Genomic DNA, 22,266 nt, shown 5'->3' with positions numbered 1-22,266 from the left:
AGCTGTATTCTAAACACTGAGCTGTATTCTAAACACTGAGCTGTATTCTAAACACTGAGCTGTATTCTAAACACTGTGAGCTGTATTCTAAACACTGAGCTGTATTCTAAACACTGTATTCTAAACACTGTATTCTAAACACTGAGGGCTGTATTCTAAACACTGAGCTGTATTCTAAACACTGTGAGCTGTATTCTAAACACTGAGCTGTATTCTAAACACTGTGAGCTGTATTCTAAACACTGAGCTGTATTCTAAACACTGTATTCTAAACACTGTATTCTAAACACTGAGGGCTGTATTCTAAACACTGAGGGCTGTATTCTAAACACTGAGCTGTATTCTAAACACTGTGAGCTGTATTCTAAACACTGAGCTGTATTCTAAACACTGTATTCTAAACACTGTATTCTAAACACTGTGAGCTGTATTCTAAACACTGAGCTGTATTCTAAACACTGTATTCTAAACACTGTATTCTAAACACTGAGGGCTGTATTCTAAACACTGAGCTGTATTCTAAACACTGTGAGCTGTATTCTAAACACTGAGCTGTATTCTAAACACTGTGAGCTGTATTCTAAACACTGAGCTGTATTCTAAACACTGTATTCTAAACACTGTATTCTAAACACTGGGCTGTATTCTAAACACTGGGCTGTATTCTAAACACTGTATTCTAAACACTGGGCTGTATTCTAAACACTGGGCTGTATTCTAAACACTGTATTCTAAACACTGGGCTGTATTCTAAACACTGAGCTGTATTCTAAACACTGTGGGCTGTATTCTAAACACTGAGCTGTATTCTAAACACTGAGCTGTATTCTAAACACTGGGCTGTATTCTAAACACTGAGCTGTATTCTAAACACTGGGCTGTATTCTAAACACTGAGCTGTATTCTAAACACTGAGGTGTATTCTAAACACTGTGAGCTGTATTCTAAACACTGAGCTGTATTCTAAACACTGTGAGCTGTATTCTAAACACTGAGCTGTATTCTAAACACTGTGAGCTGTATTCTAAACACTGAGCTGTATTCTAAACACTGTATTCTAAACACTGTATTCTAAACACTGAGGGCTGTATTCTAAACACTGAGCTGTATTCTAAACACTGTGAGCTGTATTCTAAACACTGAGCTGTATTCTAAACACTGTGGGCTGTATTCTAAACACTGAGCTGTATTCTAAACACTGTGGGCTGTATTCTAAACACTGTATTCTAAACACTGTGGGCTGTATTCTAAACACTGTATTCTAAACACTGAGCTGTATTCTAAACACTGTATTCTAAACACTGAGCTGTATTCTAAACACTGTATTCTAAACACTGTGAGCTGTATTCTAAACACTGTATTCTAAACACTGTGGGCTGTATTCTAAACACTGTATTCTAAACACTGAGCTGTATTCTAAACACTGTATTCTAAACACTGAGCTGTATTCTAAACACTGGGCTGTATTCTAAACACTGAGCTGTATTCTAAACACTGAGCTGTATTCTAAACACTGAGCTGTATTCTAAACACTGGGCTGTAGTCTAAACACTGGGCTGTATTCTAAACACTGAGCTGTATTCTAAACACTGGGCTGTATTCTAAACACTGAGCTGTATTCTAAACACTGAGCTGTATTCTAAACACTGAGCTGTATTCTAAACACTGAGCTGTATTCTAAACACTGTGGGCTGTATTCTAAACACTGAGCTGTATTCTAAACACTGAGCTGTATTCTAAACACTGAGCTGTATTCTAAACACTGTGAGCTGTATTCTAAACACTGAGCTGTATTCTAAACACTGGGCTGTATTATAAACACTGGGCTGTATTCTAAACACTGGGCTGTATTCTAAACACTGGGCTGTATTCTAAACACTGAGCTGTATTCTAAACACTGGGCTGTATTCTAAACACTGAGCTGTATTCTAAACACTGAGCTGTATTCTAAACACTGAGCTGTATTCTAAACACTGAGCTGTATTCTAAACACTGTGAGCTGTATTCTAAACACTGGGCTGTATTCTAAACACTGAGCTGTATTCTAAACACTGGGCTGTATTCACACTGGGCTGTATTCTAAACACTGGGCTGTATTCTAAACACTGAGCTGTATTCTAAACACTGAGCTGTATTCTAAACACTGAGCTGTATTCTAAACACTGAGCTGTATTCTAAACACTGGGGGCTGTATTCTAAACACTGAGCTGTATTCTAAACACTGAGCTGTATTCTAAACACTGAGCTGTATTCTAAACACTGGGCTGTATTCTAAACACTGACCTGTATTCTAAACACTGAGCTGTATTCTAAACACTGAGCTGTATTCTAAACACTGAGCTGTATTCTAAACACTGAGCTGTATTCTAAACACTGGGCTGTATTCTAAACACTGTGCTGTATTCTAAACACTGGGCTGTATTCTAAACACTGAGCTGTATTCTAAACACTGAGTTGTATTCTAAACACTGAGCTGTATTCTAAACACTGAGCTGTATTCTAAACACTGAGCTGTATTCTAAACACTGAGGGCTGTATTCTAAACACTGAGCTGTATTCTAAACACTGAGCTGTATTCTAAACACTGGGCTGTATTCTAAACACTGAGCTGTATTCTAAACACTGAGCTGTATTCTAAACACTGAGCTGTATTCTAAACACTGGGCTGTATTCTAAACACTGAGCTGTATTCTAAACACTGGGCTGTATTCTAAACACTGAGCTGTATTCTAAACACTGTATTCTAAACACTGAGGGCTGTATTCTAAACACTATTCTAAACACTGTATTCTAAACACTGAGGGCTGTATTCTAAACACTGTATTCTAAACACTGAGCTGTATTCTAAACACTGTATTCTAAACACTGAGGGCTGTATTCTAAACACTGAGCTGTATTCTAAACACTGAGCTGTATTCTAAACACTGAGCTGTATTCTAAACACTGAGCTGTATTCTAAACACTGTGAGCTGTATTCTAAACACTGAGCTGTATTCTAAACACTGGGCTGTATTATAAACACTGGGCTGTATTCTAAACACTGGGCTGTATTCTAAACACTGGGCTGTATTCTAAACACTGAGCTGTATTCTAAACACTGGGCTGTATTCTAAACACTGAGCTGTATTCTAAACACTGAGCTGTATTCTAAACACTGAGCTGTATTCTAAACACTGAGCTGTATTCTAAACACTGTGAGCTGTATTCTAAACACTGGGCTGTATTCTAAACACTGAGCTGTATTCTAAACACTGGGCTGTATTCTAAACACTGGGCTGTATTCTAAACACTGGGCTGTATTCTAAACACTGAGCTGTATTCTAAACACTGAGCTGTATTCTAAACACTGAGCTGTATTCTAAACACTGAGCTGTATTCTAAACACTGGGGGCTGTATTCTAAACACTGAGCTGTATTCTAAACACTGAGCTGTATTCTAAACACTGAGCTGTATTCTAAACACTGGGCTGTATTCTAAACACTGACCTGTATTCTAAACACTGAGCTGTATTCTAAACACTGAGCTGTATTCTAAACACTGAGCTGTATTCTAAACACTGAGCTGTATTCTAAACACTGGGCTGTATTCTAAACACTGTGCTGTATTCTAAACACTGAGCTGTATTCTAAACACTGAGTTGTATTCTAAACACTGAGCTGTATTCTAAACACTGAGCTGTATTCTAAACACTGAGCTGTATTCTAAACACTGAGGGCTGTATTCTAAACACTGAGCTGTATTCTAAACACTGAGCTGTATTCTAAACACTGGGCTGTATTCTAAACACTGAGCTGTATTCTAAACACTGAGCTGTATTCTAAACACTGAGCTGTATTCTAAACACTGGGCTGTATTCTAAACACTGAGCTGTATTCTAAACACTGGGCTGTATTCTAAACACTGAGCTGTATTCTAAACACTGTATTCTAAACACTGAGGGCTGTATTCTAAACACTGTATTCTAAACACTGTATTCTAAACACTGAGGGCTGTATTCTAAACACTGTATTCTAAACACTGAGCTGTATTCTAAACACTGTATTCTAAACACTGAGGGCTGTATTCTAAACACTGTATTCTAAACACTGTATTCTAAACACTGAGGGCTGTATTCTAAACACTGTATTCTAAACACTGGGCTGTATTCTAAACACTGGGCTGTATTCTAAACACTGAGCTGTATTCTAAACACTGTATTCTAAACACTGTATTCTAAACACTGAGGGCTGTATTCTAAACACTGAGCTGTATTCTAAACACTGAGCTGTATTCTAAACACTGTATTCTAAACACTGTATTCTAAACACTGAGGGCTGTATTCTAAACACTGAGCTGTATTCTAAACACTGAGCTGTATTCTAAACACTGAGCTGTATTCTAAACACTGTGAGCTGTATTCTAAACACTGAGCTGTATTCTAAACACTGTATTCTAAACACTGTATTCTAAACACTGAGGGCTGTATTCTAAACACTGAGCTGTATTCTAAACACTGAGCTGTATTCTAAACACTGTGAGCTGTATTCTAAACACTGAGCTGTATTCTAAACACTGAGCTGTATTCTAAACACTGAGCTGTATTCTAAACACTGAGCTGTATTCTAAACACTGTGAGCTGTATTCTAAACACTGAGCTGTATTCTAAACACTGTATTCTAAACACTGTATTCTAAACACTGAGGGCTGTATTCTAAACACTGAGCTGTATTCTAAACACTGTGAGCTGTATTCTAAACACTGAGCTGTATTCTAAACACTGTGAGCTGTATTCTAAACACTGAGCTGTATTCTAAACACTGTATTCTAAACACTGTATTCTAAACACTGAGGGCTGTATTCTAAACACTGAGCTGTATTCTAAACACTGAGCTGTATTCTAAACACTGTGAGCTGTATTCTAAACACTGAGCTGTATTCTAAACACTGTATTCTAAACACTGTATTCTAAACACTGTGAGCTGTATTCTAAACACTGAGCTGTATTCTAAACACTGTATTCTAAACACTGTATTCTAAACACTGAGGGCTGTATTCTAAACACTGAGCTGTATTCTAAACACTGTGAGCTGTATTCTAAACACTGAGCTGTATTCTAAACACTGTGAGCTGTATTCTAAACACTGAGCTGTATTCTAAACACTGTATTCTAAACACTGTATTCTAAACACTGGGCTGTATTCTAAACACTGGGCTGTATTCTAAACACTGTATTCTAAACACTGGGCTGTATTCTAAACACTGGGCTGTATTCTAAACACTGTATTCTAAACACTGGGCTGTATTCTAAACACTGAGCTGTATTCTAAACACTGTGGGCTGTATTCTAAACACTGAGCTGTATTCTAAACACTGAGCTGTATTCTAAACACTGGGCTGTATTCTAAACACTGAGCTGTATTCTAAACACTGGGCTGTATTCTAAACACTGAGCTGTATTCTAAACACTGAGCTGTATTCTAAACACTGTGAGCTGTATTCTAAACACTGAGCTGTATTCTAAACACTGAGCTGTATTCTAAACACTGAGATGTATTCTAAACACTGTGAGCTGTATTCTAAACACTGAGCTGTATTCTAAACACTGTATTCTAAACACTGAGGGCTGTATTCTAAACACTGAGCTGTATTCTAAACACTGTGAGCTGTATTCTAAACACTGAGCTGTATTCTAAACACTGTGAGCTGTATTCTAAACACTGAGCTGTATTCTAAACACTGTATTCTAAACACTGTATTCTAAACACTGGGCTGTATTCTAAACACTGAGCTGTATTCTAAACACTGGGCTGTATTCTAAACACTGAGCTGTATTCTAAACACTGAGCTGTATTCTAAACACTGAGCTGTATTCTAAACACTGAGCTGTATTCTAAACACTGTGGGCTGTATTCTAAACACTGAGCTGTATTCTAAACACTGAGCTGTATTCTAAACACTGAGCTGTATTCTAAAATTCTAAACACTGTGAGCTGTATTCTAAACACTGAGCTGTATTCTAAACACTGGGCTGTATTATAAACACTGGGCTGTATTCTAAACACTGGGCTGTATTCTAAACACTGGGCTGTATTCTAAACACTGAGCTGTATTCTAAACACTGGGCTGTATTCTAAACACTGAGCTGTATTCTAAACACTGAGCTGTATTCTAAACACTGAGCTGTATTCTAAACACTGAGCTGTATTCTAAGCACTGAGCTGTATTCTAAACACTGTGAGCTGTATTCTAAACACTGGGCTGTATTCTAAACACTGAGCTGTATTCTAAACACTGGGCTGTATTCTAAACACTGGGCTGTATTCTAAACACTGGGCTGTATTCTAAACACTGAGCTGTATTCTAAACACTGAGCTGTATTCTAAACACTGAGCTGTATTCTAAACACTGAGCTGTATTCTAAACACTGGGGGCTGTATTCTAAACACTGAGCTGTATTCTAAACACTGAGCTGTATTCTAAACACTGAGCTGTATTCTAAACACTGGGCTGTATTCTAAACACTGACCTGTATTCTAAACACTGAGCTGTATTCTAAACACTGAGCTGTATTCTAAACACTGAGCTGTATTCTAAACACTGAGCTGTATTCTAAACACTGAGCTGTATTCTAAACACTGGGCTGTATTCTAAACACTGGGCTGTATTCTAAACACTGAGCTGTATTCTAAACACTGAGCTGTATTCTAAACACTGAGCTGTATTCTAAACACTGAGCTGTATTCTAAACACTGAGCTGTATTCTAAACACTGAGGGCTGTATTCTAAACACTGAGCTGTATTCTAAACACTGAGCTGTATTCTAAACACTGGGCTGTATTCTAAACACTGAGCTGTATTCTAAACACTGAGCTGTATTCTAAACACTGAGCTGTATTCTAAACACTGGGCTGTATTCTAAACACTGAGCTGTATTCTAAACACTGGGCTGTATTCTAAACACTGAGCTGTATTCTAAACACTGTATTCTAAACACTGAGGGCTGTATTCTAAACACTGTATTCTAAACACTGTATTCTAAACACTGAGGGCTGTATTCTAAACACTGTATTCTAAACACTGAGCTGTATTCTAAACACTGTATTCTAAACACTGAGCTGTATTCTAAACACTGTATTCTAAACACTGTATTCTAAACACTGAGGGCTGTATTCTAAACACTGTATTCTAAACACTGAGCTGTATTCTAAACACTGTATTCTAAACACTGAGCTGTATTCTAAACACTGGGCTGTATTCTAAACACTGTATTCTAAACACTGGGCTGTATTCTAAACACTGGGCTGTATTCTAAACACTGAGCTGTATTCTAAACACTGTGGGCTGTATTCTAAACACTGGGCTGTATTCTAAACACTGGGCTGTATTCTAAACACTGGGCTGTATTCTAAACACTGAGCTGTATTCTAAACACTGGGCTGTATTCTAAACACTGAGCTGTATTCTAAACACTGAGCTGTATTCTAAACACTGAGCTGTATTCTAAACACTGAGCTGTATTCTAAACACTGAGCTGTATTCTAAACACTGTGAGCTGTATTCTAAACACTGAGCTGTATTCTAAACACTGTGAGCTGTATTCTAAACACTGAGCTGTATTCTAAACACTGTATTCTAAACACTGTATTCTAAACACTGAGCTGTATTCTAAACACTGTGGGCTGTATTCTAAACACTGAGCTGTATTCTAAACACTGGGCTGTATTCTAAACACTGTGGGCTGTATTCTAAACACTGAGCTGTATTCTAAACACTGGGCTGTATTCTAAACACTGTGGGCTGTATTCTAAACACTGAGCTGTATTCTAAACACTGAGCTGTATTCTAAACACTGAGCTGTATTCTAAACACTGGGCTGTATTCTAAACACTGGGCTGTATTCTAAACACTGGGCTGTATTCTAAACACTGGGCTGTATTCTAAACACTGGGCTGTATTCTAAACACTGGGCTGTATTCTAAACACTGAGCTGTATTCTAAACACTGAGCTGTATTCTAAACACTGAGCTGTATTCTAAACACTGAGCTGTATTCTAAACACTGAGCTGTATTCTAAACACTGTGAGCTGTATTCTAAACACTGAGCTGTATTCTAAACACTGTATTCTAAACACTGTATTCTAAACACTGTATTCTAAACACTGGGCTGTATTCTAAACACTGGGCTGTATTCTAAACACTGAGCTGTATTCTAAACACTGAGCTGTATTCTAAACACTGAGCTGTATTCTAAACACTGTGGGCTGTATTCTAAACACTGGGCTGTATTCTAAACACTGAGCTGTATTCTAAACACTGAGCTGTATTCTAAACACTGAGCTGTATTCTAAACACTGTGGGCTGTATTCTAAACACTGAGCTGTATTCTAAACACTGAGCTGTATTCTAAACACTGTATTCTAAACACTGTATTCTAAACACTGGGCTGTATTCTAAACACTGGGCTGTATTCTAAACACTGAGCTGTATTCTAAACACTGAGCTGTATTCTAAACACTGAGCTGTATTCTAAACACTGTGGGCTGTATTCTAAACACTGGGCTGTATTCTAAACACTGTATTCTAAACACTGTATTCTAAACACTGAGGGCTGTATTCTAAACACTGAGCTGTATTCTAAACACTGTGGGCTGTATTCTAAACACTGAGCTGTATTCTAAACACTGTATTCTAAACACTGAGCTGTATTCTAAACACTGTATTCTAAACACTGTATTCTAAACACTGGGCTGTATTCTAAACACTGGGCTGTATTCTAAACACTGGGCTGTATTCTAAACACTGGGCTGTATTCTAAACACTGGGCTGTATTCTAAACACTGAGCTGTATTCTAAACACTGGGCTGTATTCTAAACACTGAGCTGTATTCTAAACACTGTATTCTAAACACTGTATTCTAAACACTGGGCTGTATTCTAAACACTGGGCTGTATTCTAAACACTGAGCTGTATTCTAAACACTGAGCTGTATTCTAAACACTGGGCTGTATTCTAAACACTGGGCTGTATTCTAAACACTGGGCTGTATTCTAAACACTGGGCTGTATTCTAAACACTGGGCTGTATTCTAAACACTGGGCTGTATTCTAAACACTGAGCTGTATTCTAAACACTGGGCTGTATTCTAAACACTGTGAGCTGTATTCTAAACACTGAGCTGTATTCTAAACACTGAGCTGTATTCTAAACACTGGGCTGTATTCTAAACACTGTGAGCTGTATTCTAAACACTGAGCTGTATTCTAAACACTGTATTCTAAACACTGTGAGCTGTATTCTAAACACTGAGCTGTATTCTAAACACTGTGAGCTGTATTCTAAACACTGAGCTGTATTCTAAACACTGAGCTGTATTCTAAACACTGAGCTGTATTCTAAACACTGAACTGTATTCTAAACACTGAATTCTAAACACTGAGCTGTATTCTAAACACTGAGCTGTATTCTAAACACTGAGCTGTATTCTAAACACTGAGCTGTATTCTAAACACTGAGCTGTATTCTAAACACTGTGAGCTGTATTCTAAACACTGAGCTGTATTCTAAACACTGGGCTGTATTCTAAACACTGGGCTGTATTCTAAACACTGGGCTGTATTCTAAACACTGAGCTGTATTCTAAACACTGAGCTGTATTCTAAACACTGAGCTGTATTCTAAACACTGAGCTGTATTCTAAACACTGGGCTGTATTCTAAACACTGAGCTGTATTCTAAACACTGAGCTGTATTCTAAACACTGAGCTGTATTCTAAACACTGAGCTGTATTCTAAACACTGAGCTGTATTCTAAACACTGGGCTGTATTCTAAACACTGAGCTGTATTCTAAACACTGAGCTGTATTCTAAACACTGAGCTGTATTCTAAACACTGAGCTGTATTCTAAACACTGCGCTGTATTCTAAACACTGGGCTGTATTCTAAACACTGTGAGCTGTATTCTAAACACTGGGCTGTATTCTAAACACTGGGCTGTATTCTAAACACTGGGCTGTATTCTAAACACTGGGCTGTATTCTAAACACTGGGCTGTATTCTAAACACTGGGCTGTATTCTAAACACTGAGCTGTATTCTAAACACTGAGCTGTATTCTAAACACTGAGCTGTATTCTAAACACTGGGGGCTGTATTCTAAACACTGGGCTGTATTCTAAACACTGTGGGCTGTATTCTAAACACTGGGCTGTATTCTAAACACTGTGAGCTGTATTCTAAACACTGAGCTGTATTCTAAACACTGGGCTGTATTCTAAACACTGAGCTGTATTCTAAACACTGTGAGCTGTATTCTAAACACTGTGCTGTATTCTAAACACTGGGCTGTATTCTAAACACTGAGCTGTATTCTAAACACTGAGCTGTATTCTAAACACTGAGCTGTATTCTAAACACTGGGCTGTATTCTAAACACTGTGAGCTGTATTCTAAACACTGGGCTGTATTCTAAACACTGAGCTGTATTCTAAACACTGAGCTGTATTCTAAACACTGGGCTGTATTCTAAACACTGTATTCTAAACACTGAGGGCTGTATTCTAAACACTGTGGGCTGTATTCTAAACACTGGGCTGTATTCTAAACACTGTATTCTAAACACTGAGCTGTATTCTAAACACTGTATTCTAAACACTGAGCTGTATTCTAAACACTGGGCTGTATTCTAAACACTGGGGGCTGTATTCTAAACACTGGGCTGTATTCTAAACACTGGGCTGTATTCTAAACACTGGGCTGTATTCTAAACACTGAGCTGTATTCTAAACACTGAGCTGTATTCTAAACACTGAGCTGTATTCTAAACACTGAGCTGTATTCTAAACACTGGGCTGTATTCTAAACACTGAGCTGTATTCTAAACACTGAGCTGTATTCTAAACACTGTATTCTAAACACTGAGGGCTGTATTCTAAACACTGTATTCTAAACACTGAGCTGTATTCTAAACACTGAGGGCTGTATTCTAAACACTGTATTCTAAACACTGAGGGCTGTATTCTAAACACTGAGCTGTATTCTAAACACTGGGCTGTATTCTAAACACTGAGCTGTATTCTAAACACTGAGCTGTATTCTAAACACTGTATTCTAAACACTGAGGGCTGTATTCTAAACACTGTGGGCTGTATTCTAAACACTGGGCTGTATTCTAAACACTGAGCTGTATTCTAAACACTGAGCTGTATTCTAAACACTGGGCTGTATTCTAAACACTGAGCTGTATTCTAAACACTGAGCTGTATTCTAAACACTGGGCTGTATTCTAAACACTGAGCTGTATTCTAAACACTGGGCTGTATTCTAAACACTGAGCTGTATTCTAAACACTGTATTCTAAACACTGTATTCTAAACACTGAGGGCTGTATTCTAAACACTGGGCTGTATTCTAAACACTGTATTCTAAACACTGAGCTGTATTCTAAACACTGTATTCTAAACACTGAGCTGTATTCTAAACACTGTATTCTAAACACTGTATTCTAAACACTGAGGGCTGTATTCTAAACACTGTATTCTAAACACTGAGCTGTATTCTAAACACTGTATTCTAAACACTGAGCTGTATTCTAAACACTGGGCTGTATTCTAAACACTGTATTCTAAACACTGAGCTGTATTCTAAACACTGGGCTGTATTCTAAACACTGTATTCTAAACACTGGGCTGTATTCTAAACACTGAGCTGTATTCTAAACACTGGGCTGTATTCTAAACACTGAGCTGTATTCTAAACACTGAGCTGTATTCTAAACACTGAGCTGTATTCTAAACACTGCGCTGTATTCTAAACACGGCTGTATTCTAAACACTGGGCTGTATTCTAAACACTGGGCTGTATTCTAAACACTGAGCTGTATTCTAAACACTGTATTCTAAACACTGTATTCTAAACACTGAGGGCTGTATTCTAAACACTGAGCTGTATTCTAAACACTGAGCTGTATTCTAAACACTGTATTCTAAACACTGTATTCTAAACACTGAGGGCTGTATTCTAAACACTGAGCTGTATTCTAAACACTGAGCTGTATTCTAAACACTGAGCTGTATTCTAAACACTGTGAGCTGTATTCTAAACACTGAGCTGTATTCTAAACACTGTATTCTAAACACTGTATTCTAAACACTGAGGGCTGTATTCTAAACACTGAGCTGTATTCTAAACACTGAGCTGTATTCTAAACACTGTGAGCTGTATTCTAAACACTGAGCTGTATTCTAAACACTGAGCTGTATTCTAAACACTGAGCTGTATTCTAAACACTGATCTGTATTCTAAACACTGTGAGCTGTATTCTAAACACTGAGCTGTATTCTAAACACTGTATTCTAAACACTGTATTCTAAACACTGAGGGCTGTATTCTAAACACTGAGCTGTATTCTAAACACTGTGAGCTGTATTCTAAACACTGAGCTGTATTCTAAACACTGTGAGCTGTATTCTAAACACTGAGCTGTATTCTAAACACTGTATTCTAAACACTGTATTCTAAACACTGAGGGCTGTATTCTAAACACTGAGCTGTATTCTAAACACTGAGCTGTATTCTAAACACTGTGAGCTGTATTCTAAACACTGAGCTGTATTCTAAACACTGTATTCTAAACACTGTATTCTAAACACTGTGAGCTGTATTCTAAACACTGAGCTGTATTCTAAACACTGTATTCTAAACACTGTATTCTAAACACTGAGGGCTGTATTCTAAACACTGAGCTGTATTCTAAACACTGTGAGCTGTATTCTAAACACTGAGCTGTATTCTAAACACTGTGAGCTGTATTCTAAACACTGAGCTGTATTCTAAACACTGTATTCTAAACACTGTATTCTAAACACTGGGCTGTATTCTAAACACTGGGCTGTATTCTAAACACTGTATTCTAAACACTGGGCTGTATTCTAAACACTGAGCTGTATTCTAAACACTGAGCTGTATTCTAAACACTGAGCTGTATTCTAAACACTGAGCTGTATTCTAAACACTGAGCTGTATTCTAAACACTGAGGGCTGTATTCTAAACACTGAGCTGTATTCTAAACACTGAGCTGTATTCTAAACACTGGGCTGTATTCTAAACACTGAGCTGTATTCTAAACACTGAGCTGTATTCTAAACACTGAGCTGTATTCTAAACACTGGGCTGTATTCTAAACACTGAGCTGTATTCTAAACACTGGGCTGTATTCTAAACACTGAGCTGTATTCTAAACACTGTATTCTAAACACTGAGGGCTGTATTCTAAACACTGTATTCTAAACACTGTATTCTAAACACTGAGGGCTGTATTCTAAACACTGTATTCTAAACACTGAGCTGTATTCTAAACACTGTATTCTAAACACTGAGCTGTATTCTAAACACTGTATTCTAAACACTGTATTCTAAACACTGAGGGCTGTATTCTAAACACTGTATTCTAAACACTGAGCTGTATTCTAAACACTGTATTCTAAACACTGAGCTGTATTCTAAACACTGGGCTGTATTCTAAACACTGTATTCTAAACACTGGGCTGTATTCTAAACACTGGGCTGTATTCTAAACACTGAGCTGTATTCTAAACACTGTGGGCTGTATTCTAAACACTGGGCTGTATTCTAAACACTGGGCTGTATTCTAAACACTGGGCTGTATTCTAAACACTGAGCTGTATTCTAAACACTGGGCTGTATTCTAAACACTGAGCTGTATTCTAAACACTGAGCTGTATTCTAAACACTGAGCTGTATTCTAAACACTGAGCTGTATTCTAAACACTGAGCTGTATTCTAAACACTGTGAGCTGTATTCTAAACACTGAGCTGTATTCTAAACACTGTGAGCTGTATTCTAAACACTGAGCTGTATTCTAAACACTGTATTCTAAACACTGTATTCTAAACACTGAGCTGTATTCTAAACACTGTGGGCTGTATTCTAAACACTGAGCTGTATTCTAAACACTGGGCTGTATTCTAAACACTGTGGGCTGTATTCTAAACACTGAGCTGTATTCTAAACACTGGGCTGTATTCTAAACACTGTGGGCTGTATTCTAAACACTGAGCTGTATTCTAAACACTGAGCTGTATTCTAAACACTGAGCTGTATTCTAAACACTGGGCTGTATTCTAAACACTGGGCTGTATTCTAAACACTGGGCTGTATTCTAAACACTGGGCTGTATTCTAAACACTGGGCTGTATTCTAAACACTGGGCTGTATTCTAAACACTGAGCTGTATTCTAAACACTGAGCTGTATTCTAAACACTGAGCTGTATTCTAAACACTGAGCTGTATTCTAAACACTGAGCTGTATTCTAAACACTGTGAGCTGTATTCTAAACACTGAGCTGTATTCTAAACACTGTATTCTAAACACTGTATTCTAAACACTGTATTCTAAACACTGGGCTGTATTCTAAACACTGGGCTGTATTCTAAACACTGAGCTGTATTCTAAACACTGAGCTGTATTCTAAACACTGAGCTGTATTCTAAACACTGTGGGCTGTATTCTAAACACTGGGCTGTATTCTAAACACTGAGCTGTATTCTAAACACTGAGCTGTATTCTAAACACTGAGCTGTATTCTAAACACTGTGGGCTGTATTCTAAACACTGAGCTGTATTCTAAACACTGAGCTGTATTCTAAACACTGTATTCTAAACACTGTATTCTAAACACTGGGCTGTATTCTAAACACTGGGCTGTATTCTAAACACTGAGCTGTATTCTAAACACTGAGCTGTATTCTAAACACTGAGCTGTATTCTAAACACTGTGGGCTGTATTCTAAACACTGGGCTGTATTCTAAACACTGTATTCTAAACACTGTATTCTAAACACTGAGGGCTGTATTCTAAACACTGAGCTGTATTCTAAACACTGTGGGCTGTATTCTAAACACTGAGCTGTATTCTAAACACTGTATTCTAAACACTGAGCTGTATTCTAAACACTGTATTCTAAACACTGTATTCTAAACACTGGGCTGTATTCTAAACACTGGGCTGTATTCTAAACACTGGGCTGTATTCTAAACACTGGGCTGTATTCTAAACACTGGGCTGTATTCTAAACACTGAGCTGTATTCTAAACACTGGGCTGTATTCTAAACACTGAGCTGTATTCTAAACACTGTATTCTAAACACTGTATTCTAAACACTGGGCTGTATTCTAAACACTGGGCTGTATTCTAAACACTGAGCTGTATTCTAAACACTGAGCTGTATTCTAAACACTGGGCTGTATTCTAAACACTGGGCTGTATTCTAAACACTGGGCTGTATTCTAAACACTGGGCTGTATTCTAAACACTGGGCTGTATTCTAAACACTGGGCTGTATTCTAAACACTGAGCTGTATTCTAAACACTGGGCTGTATTCTAAACACTGTGAGCTGTATTCTAAACACTGAGCTGTATTCTAAACACTGAGCTGTATTCTAAACACTGGGCTGTATTCTAAACACTGTGAGCTGTATTCTAAACACTGAGCTGTATTCTAAACACTGTATTCTAAACACTGTGAGCTGTATTCTAAACACTGAGCTGTATTCTAAACACTGTGAGCTGTATTCTAAACACTGAGCTGTATTCTAAACACTGAGCTGTATTCTAAACACTGAGCTGTATTCTAAACACTGAGCTGTATTCTAAACACTGAATTCTAAACACTGAGCTGTATTCTAAACACTGAGCTGTATTCTAAACACTGAGCTGTATTCTAAACACTGAGCTGTATTCTAAACACTGAGCTGTATTCTAAACACTGTGAGCTGTATTCTAAACACTGAGCTGTATTCTAAACACTGGGCTGTATTCTAAACACTGGGCTGTATTCTAAACACTGGGCTGTATTCTAAACACTGAGCTGTATTCTAAACACTGAGCTGTATTCTAAACACTGAGCTGTATTCTAAACACTGAGCTGTATTCTAAACACTGGGCTGTATTCTAAACACTGAGCTGTATTCTAAACACTGAGCTGTATTCTAAACACTGAGCTGTATTCTAAACACTGAGCTGTATTCTAAACACTGGGCTGTATTCTAAACACTGAGCTGTATTCTAAACACTGAGCTGTATTCTAAACACTGAGCTGTATTCTAAACACTGAGCTGTATTCTAAACACTGCGCTGTATTCTAAACACTGGGCTGTATTCTAAACACTGTGAGCTGTATTCTAAACACTGGGCTGTATTCTAAACACTGGGCTGTATTCTAAACACTGGGCTGTATTCTAAACACTGGGCTGTATTCTAAACACTGGGCTGTATTCTAAACACTGGGCTGTATTCTAAACACTGGGCTGTATTCTAAACACTGAGCTGTATTCTAAACACTGAGCTGTATTCTAAACACTGGGGGCTGTATTCTAAACACTGGGCTGTATTCTAAACACTGTGGGCTGTATTCTAAACACTGGGCTGTATTCTAAACACTGTGAGCTGTATTCTAAACACTGAGCTGTATTCTAAACACTGGGCTGTATTCTAAACACTGAGCTGTATTCTAAACACTGTGAGCTGTATTCTAAACACTGTGCTGTATTCTAAACACTGGGCTGTATTCTAAACACTGAGCTGTATTCTAAACACTGAGCTGTATTCTAAACACTGAGCTGTATTCTAAACACTGGGCTGTATTCTAAACACTGTGAGCTGTATTCTAAACACTGGGCTGTATTCTAAACACTGAGCTGTATTCTAAACACTGAGCTGTATTCTAAACACTGGGCTGTATTCTAAACACTGTATTCTAAACACTGAGGGCTGTATTCTAAACACTGTGGGCTGTATTCTAAACACTGGGCTGTATTCTAAACACTGTATTCTAAACACTGAGCTGTATTCTAAACACTGTATTCTAAACACTGAGCTGTATTCTAAACACTGGGCTGTATTCTAAACACTGGGGGCTGTATTCTAAACACTGGGCTGTATTCTAAACACTGGGCTGTATTCTAAACACTGGGCTGTATTCTAAACACTGAGCTGTATTCTAAACACTGAGCTGTATTCTAAACACTGAGCTGTATTCTAAACACTGAGCTGTATTCTAAACACTGGGCTGTATTCTAAACACTGAGCTGTATTCTAAACACTGAGCTGTATTCTAAACACTGTATTCTAAACACTGAGGGCTGTATTCTAAACACTGTATTCTAAACACTGAGCTGTATTCTAAACACTGAGGGCTGTATTCTAAACACTGTATTCTAAACACTGAGGGCTGTATTCTAAACACTGAGCTGTATTCTAAACACTGGGCTGTATTCTAAACACTGAGCTGTATTCTAAACACTGAGCTGTATTCTAAACACTGTATTCTAAACACCGAGGGCTGTATTCTAAACACTGTGGGCTGTATTCTAAACACTGGGCTGTATTCTAAACACTGAGCTGTATTCTAAACACTGAGCTGTATTCTAAACACTGGGCTGTATTCTAAACACTGAGCTGTATTCTAAACACTGAGCTGTATTCTAAACACTGGGCTGTATTCTAAACACTGAGCTGTATTCTAAACACTGGGCTGTATTCTAAACACTGAGCTGTATTCTAAACACTGTATTCTAAACACTGTATTCTAAACACTGAGGGCTGTATTCTAAACACTGGGCTGTATTCTAAACACTGTATTCTAAACACTGAGCTGTATTCTAAACACTGTATTCTAAACACTGAGCTGTATTCTAAACACTGTATTCTAAACACTGTATTCTAAACACTGAGGGCTGTATTCTAAACACTGTATTCTAAACACTGAGCTGTATTCTAAACACTGTATTCTAAACACTGAGCTGTATTCTAAACACTGGGCTGTATTCTAAACACTGTATTCTAAACACTGAGCTGTATTCTAAACACTGGGCTGTATTCTAAACACTGTATTCTAAACACTGGGCTGTATTCTAAACACTGAGCTGTATTCTAAACACTGGGCTGTATTCTAAACACTGAGCTGTATTCTAAACACTGAGCTGTATTCTAAACACTGAGCTGTATTCTAAACACTGCGCTGTATTCTAAACACGGCTGTATTCTAAACACTGGGCTGTATTCTAAACACTGGGCTGTATTCTAAACACTGAGCTGTATTCTAAACACTGTATTCTAAACACTGTATTCTAAACACTGAGGGCTGTATTCTAAACACTGAGCTGTATTCTAAACACTGAGCTGTATTCTAAACACTGTATTCTAAACACTGTATTCTAAACACTGAGGGCTGTATTCTAAACACTGAGCTGTATTCTAAACACTGAGCTGTATTCTAAACACTGAGCTGTATTCTAAACACTGTGAGCTGTATTCTAAACACTGAGCTGTATTCTAAACACTGTATTCTAAACACTGTATTCTAAACACTGAGGGCTGTATTCTAAACACTGAGCTGTATTCTAAACACTGAGCTGTATTCTAAACACTGTGAGCTGTATTCTAAACACTGAGCTGTATTCTAAACACTGAGCTGTATTCTAAACACTGAGCTGTATTCTAAACACTGATCTGTATTCTAAACACTGTGAGCTGTATTCTAAACACTGAGCTGTATTCTAAACACTGTATTCTAAACACTGTATTCTAAACACTGAGGGCTGTATTCTAAACACTGAGCTGTATTCTAAACACTGTGAGCTGTATTCTAAACACTGAGCTGTATTCTAAACACTGTGAGCTGTATTCTAAACACTGAGCTGTATTCTAAACACTGTATTCTAAACACTGTATTCTAAACACTGAGGGCTGTATTCTAAACACTGAGCTGTATTCTAAACACTGAGCTGTATTCTAAACACTGTGAGCTGTATTCTAAACACTGAGCTGTATTCTAAACACTGTATTCTAAACACTGTATTCTAAACACTGTGAGCTGTATTCTAAACACTGAGCTGTATTCTAAACACTGTATTCTAAACACTGTATTCTAAACACTGAGGGCTGTATTCTAAACACTGAGCTGTATTCTAAACACTGTGAGCTGTATTCTAAACACTGAGCTGTATTCTAAACACTGTGAGCTGTATTCTAAACACTGAGCTGTATTCTAAACACTGTATTCTAAACACTGTATTCTAAACACTGGGCTGTATTCTAAACACTGGGCTGTATTCTAAACACTGTATTCTAAACACTGGGCTGTATTCTAAACACTGGGCTGTATTCTAAACACTGTATTCTAAACACTGGGCTGTATTCTAAACACTGAGCTGTATTCTAAACACTGTGGGCTGTATTCTAAACACTGAGCTGTATTCTAAACACTGAGCTGTATTCTAAACACTGGGCTGTATTCTAAACACTGAGCTGTATTCTAAACACTGGGCTGTATTCTAAACACTGAGCTGTATTCTAAACACTGAGCTGTATTCTAAACACTGTGAGCTGTATTCTAAACACTGAGCTGTATTCTAAACACTGTGAGCTGTATTCTAAACACTGAGCTGTATTCTAAACACTGTGAGCTGTATTCTAAACACTGAGCTGTATTCTAAACACTGTATTCTAAACACTGTATTCTAAACACTGAGGGCTGTATTCTAAACACTGAGCTGTATTCTAAACACTGTGAGCTGTATTCTAAACACTGAGCTGTATTCTAAACACTGTGGGCTGTATTCTAAACACTGAGCTGTATTCTAAACACTGTGGGCTGTATTCTAAACACTGTATTCTAAACACTGTATTCTAAACACTGTGGGCTGTATTCTAAACACTGTATTCTAAACACTGAGCTGTATTCTAAACACTGTATTCTAAACACTGAGCTGTATTCTAAACACTGTATTCTAAACACTGTATTCTAAACACTGTGAGCTGTATTCTAAACACTGTATTCTAAACACTGGGCTGTATTCTAAACACTGTATTCTAAACACTGAGCTGTATTCTAAACACTGTATTCTAAACACTGAGCTGTATTCTAAACACTGGGCTGTATTCTAAACACTGAGCTGTATTCTAAACACTGAGCTGTATTCTAAACACTGAGCTGTATTCTAAACACTGGGCTGTATTCTAAACACTGGGCTGTATTCTAAACACCGAGCTGTATTCTAAACACTGGGCTGTATTCTAAACACTGAGCTGTATTCTAAACACTGAGCTGTATTCTAAACACTGAGATGTATTCTAAACACTGAGCTGTATTCTAAACACTGTGGGCTGTATTCTAAAAACTGAGCTGTATTCTAAACACTGAGCTGTATTCTAAACACTGAGCTGTATTCTAAACACTGAGCTGTATTCTAAACACTGAGCTGTATTCTAAACACTGAGCTGTATTCTAAACACTGTGAGCTGTATTCTAAACACTGAGCTGTATTCTAAACACTGGGCTGTATTATAAACACTGGGCTGTATTCTAAACACTGGGCTGTATTCTAAACACTGGGCTGTATTCTAAACACTGAGCTGTATTCTAAACACTGGGCTGTATTCTAAACACTGAGCTGTATTCTAAACACTGAGCTGTATTCTAAACACTGAGCTGTATTCTAAACACTGAGCTGTATTCTAAACACTGAGCTGTATTCTAAACACTGTGAACTGTATTCTAAACACTGGGCTGTATTCTAAACACTGAGCTGTATTCTAAACACTGGGCTGTATTCTAAACACTGGGCTGTATTCTAAACACTGGGCTGTATTCTAAACACTGAGCTGTATTCTAAACACTGAGCTGTATTCTAAACACTGAGCTGTATTCTAAACACTGAGCTGTATTCTAAACACTGGGGGCTGTATTCTAAACACTGAGCTGTATTCTAAACACTGAGCTGTATTCTAAACACTGAGCTGTATTCTAAACACTGGGCTGTATTCTAAACACTGACCTGTATTCTAAACACTGAGCTGTATTCTAAACACTGAGCTGTATTCTAAACACTGAGCTGTATTCTAAACACTGAGCTGTATTCTAAACACTGAGCTGTATTCTAAACACTGGGCTGTATTCTAAACACTGTGCTGTATTCTAAACACTGGGCTGTATTCTAAACACTGAGCTGTATTCTAAACACTGGGCTGTATTCTAAACACTGAGCTGTATTCTAAACACTGAGCTGTATTCTAAACACTGAGCTGTATTCTAAACACTGTGAGCTGTATTCTAAACACTGGGCTGTATTCTAAACACTGTGAGCTGTATTCTAAACACTGAGCTGTATTCTAAACACTGAGCTGTATTCTAAACACTGTGAGCTGTATTCTAAACACTGGGCTGTATTCTAAACACTGAGCTGTATTCTAAACACTGAGCTGTATTCTAAACACTGGGCTGTATTCTAAACACTGGGCTGTATTCTAAACACTGTGAGCTGTATTCTAAACACTGAGCTGTATTCTAAACACTGAGCTGTATTCTAAACACTGGGCTGTATTCTAAACACTGGGCTGTATTCTAAACACTGTGGGCTGTATTCTAAGCACTGGGCTGTATTCTAAACACTGAGCTGTATTCTAAACACTGGGCTGTATTCTAAACACTGGGCTGTATTCTAAACACTGTGGGCTGTATTCTAAACACTGCGGGCTGTATTCTAAACACTGTGGGCTGTATTCTAAACACTGTGAGCTGTATTCTAAGCGCTGTCCTTCTCTCCTTAGTACTGGCGTAGATGAGCGGGACAGAGAGACCGCAGAGTCAGGCTGACCTGGCACGACGGACACACGGAGCACTGTTGCCGTAGAAACACAGTGGTATGGTTCAATAGTGTTCCTGCAGATGGCAGGTGTGTGTGCGTGTGCAAGAGAGAGAGAGACAGCGACAGCGTTCCCCCGTGACACTGCTGAGCAGAGGCCAAGAATGCACTGCCAACCTCTACTGCAAGACGGCTATAACCCAAGGACTTGGAGGCCTTCATGTATATATTATGTATATTAATTATTGAATGAATGAATCAATCAAAATGTATGGCCAAATAAAAACAACGTTGATAACAGAGATTTTCTTTTGTTTTCTTTTTCCACCGGGATTTGTAGGAACATATAAACAAACAACAGACACACAAGGTAAGACAGGCATACAAGGTATACATTATTTAAACCTTTATTTCTTACTCAAACAAATCGAGGTTGCCCTCATCTTCAATTGTGTATCAAGATTCATAATTAAAACATACTATAAAGGGGGCGGCTGGCTGGCGCAGTGGGCAAGGCGCTCGCCACCAACGCAGGAGATACTGGTATCGAGGCCGGCCGTCGTACTAACACAATTGGCAGTGTTAGGGGTGGGAAAGCCGGTGGGTGGGTCCTGGGTC

At 38.0% G+C, this 22,266-nt stretch overlaps 1 protein-coding gene across 1 annotated transcript in view; it reads left to right on the top strand.

Annotated features, from left to right (window-relative positions):
* Positions 1 to 21,948, top strand: part of LOC311227695 (phosphatidylinositol 3-kinase catalytic subunit type 3) — a 159,498-nt gene extending 137,550 nt beyond the window's left edge. Inside the window, exon 25 of the mRNA XM_084313449.1 lies at positions 21,614 to 21,948. Within this exon, the coding sequence (XP_084169575.1) occupies positions 21,614 to 21,628 (15 nt within the window). The 3' untranslated portion in view covers positions 21,629 to 21,948. The remainder of the gene's footprint in view (positions 1 to 21,613) is intronic.
* The last annotated feature ends 318 nt before the right edge of the window (positions 21,949 to 22,266 follow it).

Source organism: Notolepis coatsorum (assembly GCF_963971535.1).
Source record: "Notolepis coatsorum genome assembly, chromosome: 4".
Lineage (NCBI taxonomy): Eukaryota > Metazoa > Chordata > Actinopteri > Aulopiformes > Paralepididae > Notolepis > Notolepis coatsorum.
Note: the sequence above shows the minus strand (reverse complement) of the source record. Positions and strands in the feature narration are given on the sequence as shown.